Raw genomic sequence first — 17,500 nt, forward strand, 5'->3', positions numbered from 1 at the left:
AGGGCAATACCCTAGAGAATGACCATATATACTTATGATCTCCACCAAGGTTAGGACCAGGGAGATCAAGGCAATGGCTCCTGATGACTCAGCAGGTACACATATTATATGCTCCCCTAAACCCCCATCCCTATATCTTCAGGATAGGTTGCAGATACTATTAAAAACTATCAGACTTGAGCATGTCTTGAACCACAGTCCAGTAGATCGCCAGGCAGGGCTGTTTTCAATTGGGGTAATAAGTTGTGAATGGGAGGTTAAACTGTTGATGTTTGCTGATGATACTGTGCAGGTTAGGGATAGTATTGAGAAACTGCAGATGATGGTGAAAGTATTTGGAAGTGTTTGAAATAGGAATGGGTTAATAGTAAATCTGAATACGAATAAGATAAAAAAGAGTAAATTTAAACTTGTAGGAAATGATGAATGTTAGTGGGGATGGTAGAAGAACTCGCTGATTCGTATAAGTTTCTGTAAGCAAATTATAATGGATGATGGTTATACCTAAAGCAAGAAACGTACTAAGACGTGTGCAAAAGATTGGTAGGAGATTTGAAATGTTTATACAAGTCCAAGTGGCTATGTAGAGAATTGTTAAACCCACATTTCTGTATGGAAGTGAATTGTGAATGTTGAATGTGAATAAACAGACAATAGTTCGAATACGAGATATACTTTGGTTTAAATAGAGTTGGCAGAGTAATAAATTTGGAGATACATGTAAGCACTGACCAGGAAAGCTGCAGAACTGGAGATGAGGTACAGTTTGTAGTATCAGAAAAACTCTGAGAATATATAGCAGTCTTATTATCATCATTATTACTTGCTAAGCTACAACCCTAGCTGGAAAAGCAGGATGCTATAAGCCCAGCTCAGGGGCTCCAACAATTTATTTAAGTTGTTTATAGCTAAGACTAAGTTATAAAACTTGTGGTAGTGAGTACACATGGTTCAGGAATACAAATATGAAAGGGAGGCTGTGCTAGGGGATCTGAATGTTTAAGTACGTAACATTAGAGCAAATGGGGTTATTAGTAGGCATAGTATTCCTTGGGTAAATGAGAATGGAGAATTATTTAGAAATGTAATTCCTGTATGTGGAAATTACATGGTTTTCATAAAATAATATTTCTAGGTATAACTGGGTAAGAGAAAATGGTGAGGAAAGATATCTTTTACAGATGGAAGAGCAAGCTATTGGATGCAATGATAAAAAGAGCAGTGGCTGTATGTATGTCTGACTCTTAGTTGAATATATTCAATATATAGAAGGTGGAAAGGAAGAGGTCAAAATATGGTTGTAATTGTAATCAAAACAAATGAGTTAGATGATAAAAAAATGATAACAAGCATATCGAAATGGATGAACTGTGACCTAAGATTAAAAACAATAGGCAGAAGTAGATGAAAAGGTTTAAAACATATGTACACATAGAAAATGGTTATATAAGATTGACAATGATGGTAGAAGTGACTGATGAGGACTAAATAATGGAAATTGAGACATTCGAAAAATGAAAAGTCTTAGGAGTTGATGGAACTACAGGCTAGATGCTGCAATATGGTGATGATAGTGTAGGTATAAGTTGGCAATGCTTGTGGAAGAGGATTGAGAGGACATAAGGGTAACTAAGACACTAGAATGAAGAGTCAAAATGAGTATGGAATTATAGGCAAAATGCTATGATATGATGGTGATAGGGTTGTTTTTTGGGCCTCACACACATCCAATAGTTTCTAAGTGTCTACAAGCTCACCATCCTTGTAAGCTAGGGATGGGGGATTTGGGGGGAACCTTCAGGTCTATATTCCGAGTCATCGGCAGCCATTGCCTGGACTCCGCTGATCCTAGCTTGGGTGCTGATCATATGAATATATGTTCGGTCTCTAAGAAATTGTATTTTAATCTGGCCTCTTCCGTTCACGAATGACATTTAAACCTCAGTGGATGATGACACAACGTTGCAAGGTATTTATTAATGAGGGAAAGATGGAAACGAATGGGTGAGATAAATAACTTTTGCATCTTATAATGGTAACTGTGACAGAGTAAACAGTAAGAATTGCAAGGATTTTACATTACTTTGTATAGATAACATTTGATCCTCACACACATTGGCTTGCCTAAATCCACACTGTTCTTTTCCTATCAATTATTCTGTCATTTGTCTGACTTACTCAAAATCGTACATAGCACATACTCTGGTATACATGGTAATGGTAGGCCCCATGGAAGTCTTGTCTCAATTACTAGTATCATCCAAATTTTGTGGCTAAATAGCAAACATTCTTAACATTCATTCCTTTGGAACTTTTCCCTCACCTAAACATACCTTACAAATCATGTTATCTTATTATATTTTCACCACCATATTACTTTAATCACTCGTTTGTCCCTCATACCTTCGCAATAATTACTTCCACAAATATCAAATTTACACAAACACCTCTCGCAATTGGAGTAATCACCTCTGCTCCTCTATTTCTGAAATTCAACAAATCTTCAAAATAGTTTGCTCATTGACACCAACCTTCTCTTTGCATTCACTCCTTAAGAGAACACATTCTCATTCCCTTTGTTCTTGCTAACGTTTTCTCCCACATCTATATAAGGTGTTCTCTCTCTCTCTCTCTCTCTCTCTCTCTCTCTCTCTCTCTCGACTACACCGTATTCCTCCTACCCTTCTGTCTTGCACCTCTATTTCGAAAAAATTTCGTTATTTTCTTTTCTAAATTTCTTATATCCTCATTTTAGAATCTTTACAGTCATAATACAGCCTATTCCTCCAACGGCAGAAGTCTCCTTAACTCTCTCTCTCTCTCTCTCTCTCTCTCTCTCTCTATATATATATATATATATATATGTATACTTTCCCATCGTAATCCTTACATTAAGGGGTCGGTTGCCTGACGCGCCCTCTCCAATACTTTCGATCAAAGGCATCGTCTTCCAACAAACATCTTCTCTCCATATCATCCTTCACCTTATCTCGCCATCTAATTCTCTGTCTTTCACTTGATCTTCTCCTCCTTACAGGGTCCTCACAAGCCCTCCTTACTCCCTCCCCATCATACATCCTCAACACGTGCCCATACCATCTCATGCGTGACGAACACACACACACACAAATTAAAAAGGTGATGAAAACAGCCAAATCCCAGATATGGATAAGGGCATGTCTGAGGCCTTTGACCTGCAGTGGACTAGAAACGGCCGTTATTTTTTGTTGTTGTTGTTGATAAATAAATAAATAAATAAACAAGTAAATAAATAAACAAATAAATAAATAAATAAGGCTACTTCATCACTTTAAAGCTTACCTGAAGCTCATCACAAAGCAAAATTTGCAGAACGAAACCTTAAAAAAAAAAAAAAAAAAAAAAAAAAAAAAAAAAAGTGAAGCTACTTTGAAAGGAAAAATATATCTTCATAATTAAAAAGGCAAAATGAAAAGGAACATTAAGTCTCCTTTAAAAAAGGTTTCCTAGAAACTGCCCTGAAGCGAAGAGGTGGTCATACTCTTAATTACATCCTTAAGAGGAATATACTTAAGAATATCCTTTGCCCTGCGAATAAAAGTTTCTTGGAAATTACATATTGCACCCTTGGCAAAAGCGACGCTTATCCGCTTACTTACGCGCGCGCACGAGCACACACATATATACATATACTGTGTTTATATATGTGTATATATATATATATATATAATATATATATATATATATATATAGAGAGAGAGAGAGAGAGAGAGAGAGAGTATATATATATATATATATGTATGTATGTATGTATAGTAACACACACACACACACATATATATATATATATATATATGTATATATATATATATATATACACATAAAGGTATATACAGGGTATATATAGCATACATAAGTACAGTATTTACATATTTATATAAATATATGTTTACGTAAATATCATATATACATATATATATATATATATATATGTGTGTGTGTGTGTGTGTGTGTGTGTGTGTGTTTCGCATTGATTCTACCAAGCGCCAAACTGAAAAAAGCCAATTATTTGTTTGCGAGTATACATACTGTAAGTATTCAAATACATACAATATTCCTCTATACATTCTCTATATCTCAGTCCCTCCCGAGATCCGGCTTCGGAACTCTCACCCTCCATTTTCCCACCACTGGACAGATTCGAGTCATGAACTTTTAACTTTTCACGCGAGGTATGGGAGGTGGTCGGCACTGGCAATCGATGAAGCCTCCACATTTTTTTTGCCTTGCTATTGCATTTCTTAGAGAAGGGAGTCATCTTGTTCGATAATTAAAAGAACCTTTGTTTTACTTGTTTCAAAGGGCTCACTAATGAATCTCTGAATCAGTGGGAAGTATTTAAAGCTGATGTTCAAGAGAGTGTGATGAGAAGCAAAGTTTTTCCTTTAAAATTTAGGGAGAGAGAGAGAGAGAGAGAGAGAGAGAGAGAGAGAGATGCAAAACTTTTCCTTTAAAATGTAGGTGTGTGTGAGAGAGAGAGAGAGAGAGAGAGAGAGAGAGAGATGAAGCAATGCAAAATTTTTCCTTTAAAATGTAAGGCACAGAGAGAGAGAGAGAGAGAGAGAGAGAGAGATGAAGCAATGCAAAATTTTTCCTTTAAAATGTAGGAAGGAGAGAGAGAGAGAGAGAGAGAGAGAGAGAGAGAGAGAGATGAAGCAATGCAAAATTTTTCCTTTAAAATGTAGGAAGGAGAGAGAGAGAGAGAGAGAGAGAGAGAGAGAGAGAGAGAGAGACAATGCAAAAATTTTCCTTTCAAATGTAGGAGAGAGAGAGAGAGAGAGAGAGAGAGAGATGCAAAATTTTTCCTTTAAAATGTAGGAAGGAGAGAGAGAGAGAGAGAGAGAGAGAGAGAGAGAGAGATCAATGAAAAAAAATTCCTTTTAAATGTAGGTGAGAGAGAGAGAGAGAGAGAGAGAGAGAGAGAGAGATCAAGTGTGCACAAGTTTAAAAATGATCGTAAAAGTTCACATACATATCCTTTTATCTTCTCTGTTTAGACTCATATATGAGTAAACAATCCTCCAAAGGACACACCCAAAGGACTCCATTAACATAAGGTTTTCGCATATTGGCAATATTATGACCGGGGGAAACAGGAAACATGATCTTATCCTATTCCCCTGTATACAAATCGATAGTTTAATGTATTGAGAAAATATAATACCATAGTCAATTCTTTTTAATGAGACACATTTGCACAGACTCGCAGCTGTGCCCTTTTAGCTCAGAAAAGTTTCCTGATCGCTGATTGGTTAGAATTTTCTTGTTCAACCAATCAGCGATCAGGAAACTTTTCCGAGCTAAAAGGGGACCCCTGCGAGTCGGTGCAAATCTGCCTCGCTAAAAAAAATTTAGTATATTTTAATCACATACACCTTAGGCTAATATCCGTGTTACAACATTTACGAAATTGTGAAGATTAAAAATAAATTGGTCGGAATATGAAAACCAACACTAGGTCTAGTTCTACACCAACTAACACGTGATGTAATTTGCTTAAGCAGTGAACATTAACTCAAATCACAACTAAGTCTAGCCAATGTCTAACCTTTATCAGAGAGAGAGAGAGAGAGAGAGAGAGAGAGAGAGAGAGAGAGTTTAATTGAATTTACAAAAATATACGAACTTAATTAGTTGGGATTATGTATAGTGTCAATGCTACAAGATGTCAAAATCTAGAATAAAATCCTCTACGAACATCAAATTCAATAAGACCCCCCAAAAATTCGGAAATATTACTTTACTTAGGCGTATTTTTTCTTAAATTTTCAAGAAACTTAAGGTTTAAGCTTCAGAGACGAGTTCAAAATCTATCGATATATACCACAAATGTAACAGAATTTTTATGAACCCCATCTTGTTTAAAAATTATGTTTGGGTTTTCAATTACTATCAATGAATAATTTAACAGACCAGATAAGGAGGTAGCTGTCTGCAAAACGAACTTATGGTAATATTGGTTTATCAATCATAAAACAATATTATAATTGCATTAGCGTCTATGTATAGTATAGGAATAAATTAAACATATAGGATATATAAAATGAGTTTCAGACAATAATTGCCTAACATCAATCACTACTTTCTCTAGTATTCGTATTTTTTATCTCTTCCCCATTTACTGACATATTTCTCCTTTCCAGTGGGTGCAATGAGCGTAGCAGCCGCCCTTGCAGTTCTTGTTGCCATCAACATGACCACGGGCGTGAACACCACCCCCATAGACTTCAGAGGGCTCATAAAACCGATGAATCAAGTGGATCTTTGCATCCTTTCATGCGACGAGTGTTACAAGGTATATGAATTATTTGCGAAATGGCTAAAAAAAAAAAAAAACTGCAAACTTTTATAGTCATGCTTGGATATCTTGCTAAAATAGACGCATTTAGGGCTGCTGTTGCCGTAGCCTATTGATGTTCTGGGCTAGTATAGGTCAGGCTACGAATATAGACAGATGTTCAGAGATGGAATAGGTTAGGTTAGAAATTATACACAGGTCTGGGTTACAATAGGTTAAGATAGAAACATAGACAGGTGTTTGGAGATAGAATAAACACAGGACTGGGGTAGAGTAGGTTAGGCTAGAAACGTAGACAGATGTTCGGAGATGGAATAGGTTAGGTTAGAAATTATACACAGGTCTGGGTTACAATAGGTTAAGATAGAAACATAGACAGGTGTTTGGAGATAGAATAAACACAGGTCTGGGGTAGAGTAGGTTAGGCTAGAAACGTAGACAGATGTTCGGAGATGGAATAGGTTAGGTTAGAAATTATACACAGGTGTTCTGGGCTAGAATAGGTTAGAATAGAAACATAGACAGGTATTCGGAGATGGAATAGGTTAGGTTAGAAATTATACACAGGTCTGGAGTAGAATAGGTTAGGCTAGAAATATTACAAAGGTGTTGCAGGCTAGAATATGCTATGCTAGAAGTCATACACAGGTGTTAGGGGCTAGAAATCTTAAACAGGTGTTCTAAACTAGAAATAGATTAGGCTAGAAATCAGACGCAGGCGTTCGGGGCCACGAAAGGTTAGGCTAGAAATCCTACACAGGTGTCCAAGGCTAGAAATTATACTAGGACTAGTTTCAAAACCCTTCCAAGTGCTGTCATAATTGGTTTCCATTAAAATATCCCTAAATATCCTCTGAAACTAAAATTCTAACACCAGGATATATACTAACTGTAGTATAGACTGGGATGATATTGCTTACAGTAGACTATTATAACTAGAGAGCGTATGCTATACCTACTTGATTTCCAATATATTATACTTATGATCCTTTATCAGTCATCCAATGGAATAACACCAATTATTAGCAAGCATAATAGATCAATCACATTGCCATTAAATACGCAAGCTATCCTAACCCTGAAATATACAAGGAAACATTTGTAAACATTACCTTGACTCCCAGGAAACATATGTAAACATTACCTGGACTCCCAGGAAACATTTGTAAAACATTATCTCGACTACCAGGAAACATATGTAAACATTACCTTGACTCCCAGGAAACATTTGTAAACATTACCTTGACTCCCTGGAAACATTTATAAACACTACCTTGACTCCCTGGAAACATTTGTAAACACTACATTGACTCCCAGGAAACATATGTAAACATTACTTTGACTCCCTGGAAACATGTGTAAACATTATCTCGACTACCAGGAAACATATGTAAACATTACCTTGACTCCCTGGAAACATTTATAAACACTATCTTGACTCCCTGGAAACATTTGTAAAACATTACCTTGACTACCAGGAAACATTTGTAAACATTACCTTGAACTCCCAGGAAACATTTGTAAAAACTACCTTTACTCCCAGGACTCCCAGGAAACATGTGTAAACATTACCCTGACACCAAGGAAACATTTGTCAAACATTACCTTGACTCCCAACGAAACAATTGTTAACACTACCTTGACTCTCTTCAAATTTCGTAATATTTTCTCATCCCAACAGGGCGATTTGCTGATGATGTGCGCAAACTCTTGTATCCGGGAAGGCGGACGAATGGCCTTGAAGTGGGGTTCAACATGTCACTATTTCTCAAATGGCAGAAAATAAAACCAGAAGAAAAAGCCAAACTAAAAAGATTTGACAAATTGGCTGGCTGGTTTAGCCAAATTTCCACCCTCCCTGACCCGTCCCGAATTCGTCATGGTTTCTTAAAATAAATATTCACGAAATTACCAATATATACATATGTTGAAGCCCACTATTCTTTTGATTGTCGATTTATTATTCTAAATGTCAGATTAATACTAATCGTAGAATTGATGAGTGCAATAATATAGGCTTTGTTTTGATTAGCGAAATGGAAGTCATTGTTACAGAATCCTTAGAGAAAAATTAAGAAGTGCAGGAGGTCTCTTACGAAAAATCCATTTACATGCAGTGTGTGACTACGATTAATTCTTTATATATCAGTGGTTAAAGTAGATGAATTATGCAGGAAAATGTGTCTTCACTGTCAGAATTTATTGTTTAGGTTAATGGAAGAACTTTGGTAGGCCTAGATTTCTTTACCTTCCTTTCCTAATTCCACAGAAATGTCTTCAAATATTTCTTAGCACCATTATAAGCTTTTCCATCTTTAAAACTGTATCCAGATATTTAATTTAGATATAGGCTATCCGTCAATTAATACCATGTCTCTCTTTAATACACAATGCATGCTTGATTTACAGAATCTATGATCTACAACTAGTCAATAAAATCTAAAAGCAAGTCCACTTTTCCCTATATATTCCATCCAGATTTATGTAAATCCCTCTATCTATGAAAGGATGAAGCAAAGCATTTGCTCAACCATATATAATCACATAACATTTTCCATATTTTACTCACTGAACTATACTGTTTCATGTACCTTTCACCCATAGTATATCCATGATTACGGGCTGCCCAAATGGAAGAACCCATGACCTACACATTTAATGTATGGTCAACCTAATATGAATGATATCTATGTTTTTCACCTTCCCGTTATTTCAGTCGATTATAAACTATAATATAAAGTTTATTACAATCATGAAATGATGCATACACTTGATATCATATGTTTCCTTTAATTGTATGATGTATGATCTCTCTACTCGACCCAAATTATACGCAGAAGCCCGAAAATGACTTCACAACCTTTTTGAAAAGTGCAATCGACATTTTTGTTACATTAAAGACTCGTGGAAAGGAAGCTGGAAGTTTTATTTTCCTTGATACCATTGTTAACCTTTATATATATATATATATATATATATATATATATATATATATATATATATATATATATATATATATATATATATATATACTAGATATATATATATATATATATATATATATATATAGAAAACACATTGGTTGTTGAATTAGAATTTATTTGATTTCACAATAACCACTATTAGATAGTTTAGAAATCATCCCAAGGTAAAAAATCACCTAGATGAATAATAAAAATGTACCAATTATAAATATCTGACATATTTAAAAGATCCGAAGTTGCCATGTAACTATTTATTATTCCATTGCACTGGCAATGAAGATGTACTGAACACCATGTCTTGAAAAGGGTACCTTGGGGTCTAATTGCAAATATTATCGACACGTTAAATTTTTCCATCTATTAAACATTGAATAAGTTATCTTTAATTTCTCATTTTATCCCTTTTTTCTGAACTAAGCAAAGCTGTTATAAAGGAAATTACTGTGCGAGATATCCGTATAAGGGCAATTTCCCAATGAATTATTCATTGCTTTGGCATATGGGATTTTAATTAAACAGAATGAAGACTTGCTAGCAACTAATAATTTAAATTTATGCAATCTAAAATATCTGTTTTCCTCATAATAATCTTTCGCCAATAGATCATTGATATGTACCTAGCCTAGCCTAGCCTAGCCTAACCTAATCTAACCTAACCTAGCCTAACCTAACCTAACTTGGGTTCTATTTTTTTAAATGAAGAGAGATAGAGCCTGTACTTATCTGATTAAAGTAAGATAAAAGAATACAAATGAAATGAAGTTCAGTAATATTGCAGTAACAGCAGGCAAGCACTAAGGGCCAGCGGTTGTTGTACCCGTTTCGTTGCAAGCACACCCAGATCCCTGGTTGCAGCAAGACGACTTGAAAACATCCTGTTGAATCTGAAAAGATGAACAAGTAAACAAATAAACAAATCTGCAACAAATATAATGAGTAATAAGATGAAGAACAAAGATTAATTAATGGAAAGATAATAAAAATGAATTTAAAACCCCTTCAGTTACTAGGATGGACTGGCCAGTTTGCAGTAAGTTTATCGAAAAAGATATCTGTTTTCAGTTCCAGTTTCATCAGAATAGATGCTCACCAGAACATCAGCCGGGCAAGCTCAATCCACTAATGTGGTGCCCAACCACAGCAGTGGCCTCCCCAGTAAACAGCTTAAACTCACGGTCTCGGGCTGGGATCGATCTGCCGCCATGCATTGCTAGGCAAACGCATTACCGCTGTACTAGCCAGGATGCTTGAAGTGACAAAATCATGGCAAACACAGCATACTGGTTATTTACTAATATCAAAGACGTTATATCAGTCAAATGTAACAAGGGAAATAATGGGAAATTCTGTACCAAATTTACTTCGAGGTAGGGTGTTCACACCCTTTACAAGCTGTTTCTAATTCTTGCTAAAACTGTTGTTTCTGTTTGTTATGTTGTACACCTTCGTCTCATCATTGCAAAGAAACTTAATTTCTACTTTGTTGCAATAAGGAACTCACAGAATCTTTACGTTATTTAGCAATGTTCATGAATTCAAATGAACATCCAAAACACTTGAACTTACCAAGTATAGCGTATCGTGAATACCTTTTACAAAGAGCATTCACCAACCTGATATCTACCCAACTCATAGAGAGCGACTAATCGCAGCTTTCCCTTCACAATGAGTATGCACGAGCATTCTTGCCTTCTGATTGGTGTGAAGCCTTTTCAAATAAGTGGCCAACATAACTGGCGTGCACAGCTAATCCACGCATCGCTTGCCAGAACAGAAGAGCAGTGAGACTATGTTTATTTGCAGGTGAAGCGAGCCATGGCAGAGCAAAAACCATTTGAGGAACATGATGTAAATTACAGGTAATTATGATACTTTAATAGTGACCCTCGTGGCTGGCGTGTGTAGCAAATCCATGTACCGCTTGCCAAATCAGAGGAGCAGTGATAAAATGTTTATTTGCGAGTGAAGGTGATTATGAAACTGTAATTTCACAGACCTTACATGAAACATATATTTTCAATAATGATTAATTTGAGTTTATTAGGCATTTTTGACCATATTACTCGAATTTGGTGTTTCTCAACCTAAATCCCAGGTTTCCAACTGATATGGGAGAAGGTGGCCAATCATGAAGCAAGAATCCTTGCACCAATCAAGAGGTATGACTGCTCGTGCATGCTCAGAGTATGTGGGGATATAGCAGCGATTAGGCCCTCCCAACTCACAAACAAATGACAAATTACTCAAACAGGGTCCAGCTGTTTTGATTATTACTACTATTACTATAATTACTTGCTATGCTACAACCCTAGTTGGAAAGGGTCCAACAAAACTAGCCCAGTGAGGAAAGGAAATACGGTAACAAGATAGAATAGTGTGCTCTGTGCCTGAGTATACCCTCAAGCAAGAGAAAACCAACCCAAGACAGTGGAAGACAATGGTACTGAGGCTATGACACTACCAAAGACTAGAGAACAATGGTTTGATTTTGGAGTGTCCTCCTAGAAAAGCTGCTTACCATTGCTAAAGTCTATTCTACCTTTACCAAGAAGAAAATAGCCACTGAACAATTACAGTGCAGTAGTTAACCCCTTGAGTGAAGAAGAATATTTTCCTGTTGTCTTAGTGTTGTCAGGTGTATGAGGAAAGAGGACAGATGTGTATAGAATAGGCCAGACTATTCGTTGTATGTGTAAGCAATGGGAAAAATGAGCCATAACTAGAGACCACTCAAAGGACCCAATAGCTCTCCAGCGGAAGTATCTCAACGGGTGGCTGGTGCCTTGGCCAACCTATTGCCATTTAACACTTTGTTGATGAAAATTTATCCTCAATTAGAAAACACAGCCATAAATATTGTTAAAAATCCTTTTCCCTAATATTTTGTGAGAAAATATAAAGAAACAAAACTACCTTTTCACGGTTTTATGATTGATAACATATCCTTAATGTTTAAGACTATAATGATCTTAACATTCTTATAACTCACCTGCACTATTGGACCGCCCTTGTCAGAGGCGTAGACATACTGGCCGTTGTTTCCCTGTATGGCAACAGCGCCCTCCCTGCTATAAGCCACTTGTTGTTCGTCGTCTTCAGAGTTGACCGCAGGCTGAAAGGTGGAAATAACTTGTTAGGTTAGGTTAGGTTAGGGTCGGTTAGGTTATAAGATCATCATCATCATCACCTCCTACGCATATTGACGCAAAGGACTCGGTAAGATTTCCGGAGTCGTCTCTATCTTGAGCCTTTAAATCAATACTTCTCCAAATCATCATCTACTTCATGCTTCATGTTCCTCAACCATGTAGGCCTGGGTCTTTCAACTTTTGAAATAGTTAACAATAAATAGATTGGTTGTGTTGACTGGCAAGGATAAAGAAAAGAATTAAGTGAGACATTCTTTTGCTAGCCTCTGTGATTACTGAGAATATATATTTTATATTATCCGTTTTATTTGCTGGTTGGTAGCACTAAGTGTAATTCATCCATCTACATTATTATTATTATCATTATTACTGCTTGCTAAGTTACAACCCTAGTTGGAAAGGCAGGATGCTATAAGCCCAAGGGCTCCTACAGGGAAAGTAGCCCAATGAGGAAAGGGAATAAGGAAATAAACTATATTAATATATAGGATATGACTGCATTTGAGTTTCGTAATATTCTCCTTTGATCAGTAATTGTAAAATCAGTTTCCCTGTTAAAATAAGGATTTCGGTGTCATGTAAAGTTCAATAATCGTGTTTTATCATTTTTTATTAAAAAAGCGAAATAACCAATAATAATAATAATAATAATAATAATAATAATAATAATAATAATAATAATAATAATAACCTTACCTCGGCCTCCCTCTTGTTGATGGAGTGTGCATCATTCTGGAGATAAAAAAAAAATAATGATTTATAATATCTCAATTTATAATAATTAACTAACTAAAGATACCACTTAGTAAAGAGTAATTATAGATTATGAAGAGTAAAACTTAAGTGGAATGAATTTCGTGTTAATAAGGTCTAATTGATATTAATAACCTAGAGGATTATTTTGGCTAATTATAACAAATATTCAGACTGTGGGTGAGATCATGATGAGTGGTAGATGGAGATGGCTTGGGCATGCTCTTCATACTGCAAAAGAAATTAGGTCACCACACTTTCAACTGGGCTCCACAAAGCACTAGAAGAGTTGAAAGACCAAGGCCTACATGGCTGAGTACTATGAAGTGTGAAGTGGAAGATGATGAATGGAGAAGTATTGATTTAAAAGCTCAAGATTGAGACGATTGGTGAAATCTAACCGAGGCCCTGTTCTTCGCACTCCCCAAGAAAGATTAGTTCACCAAACCTTCAACTGGGCTCCACAAGGCACTAGAAGAGTTGGAAGACCAAGGCCTACATGGCTGAAGACTATGAAGCGCTAAGTAGATGATGATGAATGAAAAAGTATTGATTTAAAAGCTCAAGATTGAGACGACTGGCGAAATCTAACCGAGGCCCCGTTCTTCGCACTCCCCAAGAGAGATTAGTTCACATAACCTTCAATTGGGCTCCTCAAGGCACCAGAAAAGTTGGAAGACCAAGGCCTACATGGCTGAAGTCTATGAAGCGCTAAATAGATGATGATGAATGAAGAAGTATTGATTTAAAAGCTCAAGATTAAGACGATTGGTGAAATCTAACCGAGGTCCTGTTCTTCGCACTCCCCAAGAGAGATTAGTTCACATAACCTTCAATTGGGCTCCTCAAGGCACTAGAAAGTTTGGAAGACTAAGGCCTACATGGCTGAAGACTATGAAGCGCGAAGTAGATGATGATGAATGGAGAAGTATTAATTTAAAAGCTAAAGATACAGACGACTGGCGAAATCTAACCGAGGCCCCGTTCTTCGCACTCCCCTAGAGAGATTAGTTCACCAAACCTTCAACTGGGCTCCACAAGGCACTAGAAGAGTTGGAAGACCCAAGCATACATGGCTGAGTACTATGAAGCGTGAAGTGGAAGATGATGAATGGAGAAGTATTGATTTAAAAGCTCAAGATAGAGACGACTGGCGAAATCTAACCGAGTTATTGTTCTTCGCACTCCCCAAGAGAGATTAGTTCACCACACTTTCAACTGGGCTCCACAAGGCACTAGAAGAGTTGGAAGACCCAGGCCTACATGGCTGAGTACTATGAAGCGTGAAGTGGAAGATGATGAATGGAGAAGTATTGATTTAAAAGCTAAAGATAGAGACGACTGGCGAAATCTAACCGAGGCCCTGTCTTCACACTGCAAGAGAGATTAGTTCACCACACTTTCAACTGGGCTCTACAGAGCACTAGAAGAGTTTGAAGACCCAGGCATACATGGCTGAGTACCATGAAGCGTGAAGTTGGAGATGATGAATGGAGAAGTATTGATTTAAAAGCTCAAGATTGAGACGACTGGCGAAATCTAACTGAGGCCCTGTTCTTTGCACTCCCCAAGAGAGATTAGTTCACCAAACCTTCAACTGGGGTCCACAAGGCACTAGGAGAGTTGGAAGACCCAGGCCTACGTGGCTGAGTACTATGAAGCGTGAAGTGGAAGATGATGAATGGAGAAGTATTGATTTAAAAGCTCAAGATAGAGACGACTGGTGAAATCTAACAGAGGCCTTGTTCTTCGCACTCTCCCAAGAGAGATTAGTTCACCAAACCTTCAACTGGGATCCACAAGGCCCTAGAGGAGCTGGAAGACCCAAGCCTACATGGCTCAAGACTATGAAGCGTGAAGTGGAAGATGATGAATGGAGAAGTATTGATTTAAAAGCTCAAGATTGAGACGACTGGCGAAATCTAACCGAGGCCCCGTTCTTCGCACTCCCCAAGAGAGATTAGTTCACCAAACCTTCAACTGGGGTCCACAAGGCACTAGGAGAGTTGGAAGACCCAGGCATACATGGCTGAGTACCATGAAGCGTGAGGTTGGAGATGATGAATGGAGAAGTATTGATTTAAAAGCTCAAGATAGAGACGACTGGCGAAATCTAACCGAGGCCCTGTTCTTCGCACTCCCCAAGAGAGATTAGTTCACCAAACCTTCAACTGGGCTCCACAAGGCACTAGAATAGTTGGAAGACCCAGGCCTACATGGCTGAGTACTATGAATCATGAAGTGGGAGATGAAGAATGGAGAAGTACTGATTTAAAAGCTCAAGATAGTGACGACTGGCGAAATCTAACTGAGGCCCTGTTCTTCACACTGCAAGAGAGATTAGTTCACCACACTTTTAACTGGGCTCCACAGAGCACTAGAAGAGTTGGAAGACTAAGGACTGTGAAACGTGAAGTGGGAGATGATGAATGGAAAAGTATTGATTTAAAAGCTCAAGATAGTGATGACTGGCGAAATCTAACCGAGGCCCTTTGCGTCAATAGGCGTTGGAGGAGATGGTGATGATGATGATTCAGACAATATGTTATATAATGTGGTTCTAAAGGATTCCAAGGATAGTAGGTAGTAGGTTGGCCAGGGCACCAGCCACCCGTTGAGATACTACCGCTAGAGAGTTATGGGGTCTTTTGACTGGCCAGACAGTACTACATTGGATCCTCCTCTCTGGTTACGGTTCATTTTCCCTTTGCCTACATACACACTGAATAGTCTGGCATATTCTTTACATATTCTCCTCTATCCTCATACACCTGACAACACAGATTACCAAACAATTCTTTATCACCCAATGGGTTACTGCACTGTATTTGTTCAGTGCCACTTTCCTCTTGGTAAGGGTAGAAGAGACTCTTTAGCTATGGTAAGCAGCTCTTCTAGGAGAAGGACACTCCAAAATCAAACCACTGTTCTCTAGTCTTGGGTAGTGCCATAGCCTCTGTACCATGGCCTTTCACTGTCTTGGGTTAGAGTTCTCTTGCTTGAGGGTACACTCGAGCACACTCTCCTATCTTATTTCTCTTCCTCTTGTTTTGTTAAAGTTTGTATAGTTTATATAGGAGATATTTATTGTTGTTACTCTTCTTAGAATATTTTATTTTCCTTTTTTCCTTTCCGCACTGAGCTATTTTCCCTGTTGGAGCTCCTGGGCTTATAGCATACTGCTTTTCCAACTAGGGTTGTAGCTTAGTAAGTAATAATAATAATAATAATAAAAGAGAGACAGATGAAATTGATTAAACAATCATGCTAATGAAGATTAGAGGATATGACTATGACTATTCATTTTCTTGAATTAATTCAATTATAAGCATCCGTAGAGCTTTGTAACCCAGAGTGGTTAGAGATAATATGATGTAATTTCTTTAATCAGAAATATTTTTGAAAGATTACAAAACATTAAGCCATTAATTATCAATATTATTATTATTATTATCATTATTATTAGTATTATTATTATTATTATTATTATTATTATTATTATTACTTGCTAAGCTACAACCCTAGTTGGAAAAGCAAGCTGCTATAAGCCCAAGGGCTTCAACAGGGAAAATAGCCCAGTGAGGAAAGGAAATAAGGAAATAAATAAACTACAGAAGTAATTAACAATTAAAATAAAATATTTTAAGAACATTAATGGTCTGATCTAAAGAATTTGGGTCAAATAACCCGGTGTTAGAGCCTGGAAGGCCAATCAGCACAAGGGTACAACTGCTGAAAAACATCAAAACTGATCTATGAAGAACTCAAAGTTTAAAAGCCGCTCATTAATGGCAGAAGCAAGGGACAGTGGCAGTGCCCTAGCTTGCAGGACAATACCCTAGACTGACTGGCCATATAATACATATGATCAGCGCCCAAGCCCTTCTCAACCCAAGGTAGGAACAAGGAGGGCCAGGCAATGAGTGCTGATGACTCTGCAGGTTAGCTATAGGCTTACCCAAACCTCCCATACTTAGCTCACAAGGATGGTGAGGTTACAGACACCACAAGAAACTGTCAAGTTTGAGAGGGACTCGAACCCCAGTCCGGCAGAACGCTGAGCAGGGACGTTACCAATAAGCCAAGAAGTTGTGAAATTGTAAGTTAGAAGGCTATAAAGTGGGTGGGGCTAAGAGCCGATGGAGAGCTGCAAAGACCCTGGGTGGGACACTGGGAGCACTACCCTACTACTACATATGGCATTAATGGTTACTCTTACTAGAAATACTATCAAATACTTCTTTTATTTACCATTCATAATAGTCAATGGAGAAATA

At 37.3% G+C, this 17,500-nt stretch overlaps 2 protein-coding genes and 1 long non-coding RNA gene across 6 annotated transcripts in view; 1 reads left to right on the forward strand and 2 right to left on the reverse strand.

Moving 5' to 3' along the window:
* Window positions 1-8,103, reverse strand: part of LOC137634430 (regulator of microtubule dynamics protein 1-like) — a 46,117-nt gene extending 38,014 nt beyond the window's left edge. The window contains exon 1 of the mRNA XM_068366825.1: window positions 7,976-8,103. The gene's annotated coding sequence lies outside the window, so the exon portion shown is untranslated. The remainder of the gene's footprint in view (window positions 1-7,975) is intronic.
* Window positions 6,189-9,252, forward strand: LOC137634431 (uncharacterized). Its single transcript, XR_011042513.1, has 2 exons — window positions 6,189-6,334; window positions 8,019-9,252. It is a non-coding gene; the product is annotated as an uncharacterized lncRNA (long non-coding RNA).
* A 175-nt stretch (window positions 9,253-9,427) lies between these two features.
* LOC137634563 (uncharacterized) overlaps window positions 9,428-17,500 on the reverse strand; it is a 37,942-nt gene continuing 29,869 nt past the window's right edge. For 3 of the 4 annotated variants that reach the window (XM_068367017.1, XM_068367018.1, XM_068367016.1), the window contains 3 exons: window positions 13,167-13,202; window positions 12,311-12,433; window positions 9,428-10,205 (listed from right to left, as the gene is read on the reverse strand). In XM_068367017.1, coding sequence (XP_068223118.1) covers window positions 10,116-10,205; window positions 12,311-12,433; window positions 13,167-13,202 — 249 coding nt within the window. In that variant the 3' untranslated portion in view covers window positions 9,428-10,115. The remainder of the gene's footprint in view (window positions 10,206-12,310; window positions 12,434-13,166; window positions 13,203-17,500) is intronic. The other variant, XR_011042533.1, reaches the window with a different exon arrangement.

This window comes from Palaemon carinicauda, chromosome 44, assembly GCF_036898095.1.
Source record: "Palaemon carinicauda isolate YSFRI2023 chromosome 44, ASM3689809v2, whole genome shotgun sequence".
NCBI classification, from domain to species: domain Eukaryota; kingdom Metazoa; phylum Arthropoda; class Malacostraca; order Decapoda; family Palaemonidae; genus Palaemon; species Palaemon carinicauda.